At 65.4% G+C, this 710-nt stretch overlaps 1 protein-coding gene across 1 annotated transcript; it reads right to left on the minus strand.

The window, feature by feature from the left end:
• Positions 1-215: 215 nt before the first annotated feature.
• Positions 216-548, minus strand: LOC104516093 (zinc finger protein 282-like; the record flags this gene model as incomplete). The annotated part of the gene is made up of 1 exon (XM_010160304.1): positions 216-548. A coding segment is annotated over one exon (333 nt), but the record flags the coding sequence as incomplete, so codon positions are not given.
• Positions 549-710: the final 162 nt, after the last annotated feature.

A 710-nucleotide genomic window follows, 5' to 3' on the forward strand; every position in this document is an offset into this window, starting at 1 on the left:
CCGCAGAGGGCTGGAAGGAACCTCGGAGGCAGGGCACCCCTTGCTGCCCTACGCGGCGAGCGGGCTGACGCACCCAGCACAGTGGATCTGGGGAGCTTTGCGTGACAAAGAGCCTCCCCTCTTCCCCACTGAGGGTCCTCTCGTTTCCCCTCCTCCTCACGACCCAGGTGATCGCCCGGCTCCTACCGACCACACGGACCATCAGGGAGACGCGGTCACGACGTCTCTGACGTCCGTCCACCGCCCAAAGGAGGCCCGACCCCATCGCCAGGGCTGCTGTCGGGTCGGCAGAACGCGTTCCCAAAGCGGCACACCGTCCACCCTCCCCGCTCCTGCCAGGCGCAGCGGCGCTTCCGTCCACCAGGCCTCGGGAAAACCTGGTGCACCGGAAGGCTCAGGGCAAACCCCGGCCCGTCTTTACCCATCGAGACGACGGCCTCGTAGTTGCCTTTCATGATGTGCCGGTAAAGCTCCTTCTGCCACTCGTTCAAGCTCTTCCACTCCTCCTCAGAGAAGCTGAACGAAGCGTCGTTGAACGCCACGGGGACCTGCAATTAGAAGCCACATCCCCTCGTTTGCTTCTCGTAGGGACGTTTCCTCCTTCGAGCTCCTCAAGCGTGGCACGGGGCGGTTCCGCGCCGCAAGGCCTGCGGCCCCTGTGCAGGGCTCAGGCAACGTCACCCCTGCCCGCAACGGACACGGCGGGGTTT

This window comes from Eurypyga helias, unplaced genomic scaffold, assembly GCF_000690775.1.
Source record: "Eurypyga helias isolate BGI_N326 unplaced genomic scaffold, ASM69077v1 scaffold20051, whole genome shotgun sequence".
Lineage (NCBI taxonomy): Eukaryota > Metazoa > Chordata > Aves > Eurypygiformes > Eurypygidae > Eurypyga > Eurypyga helias.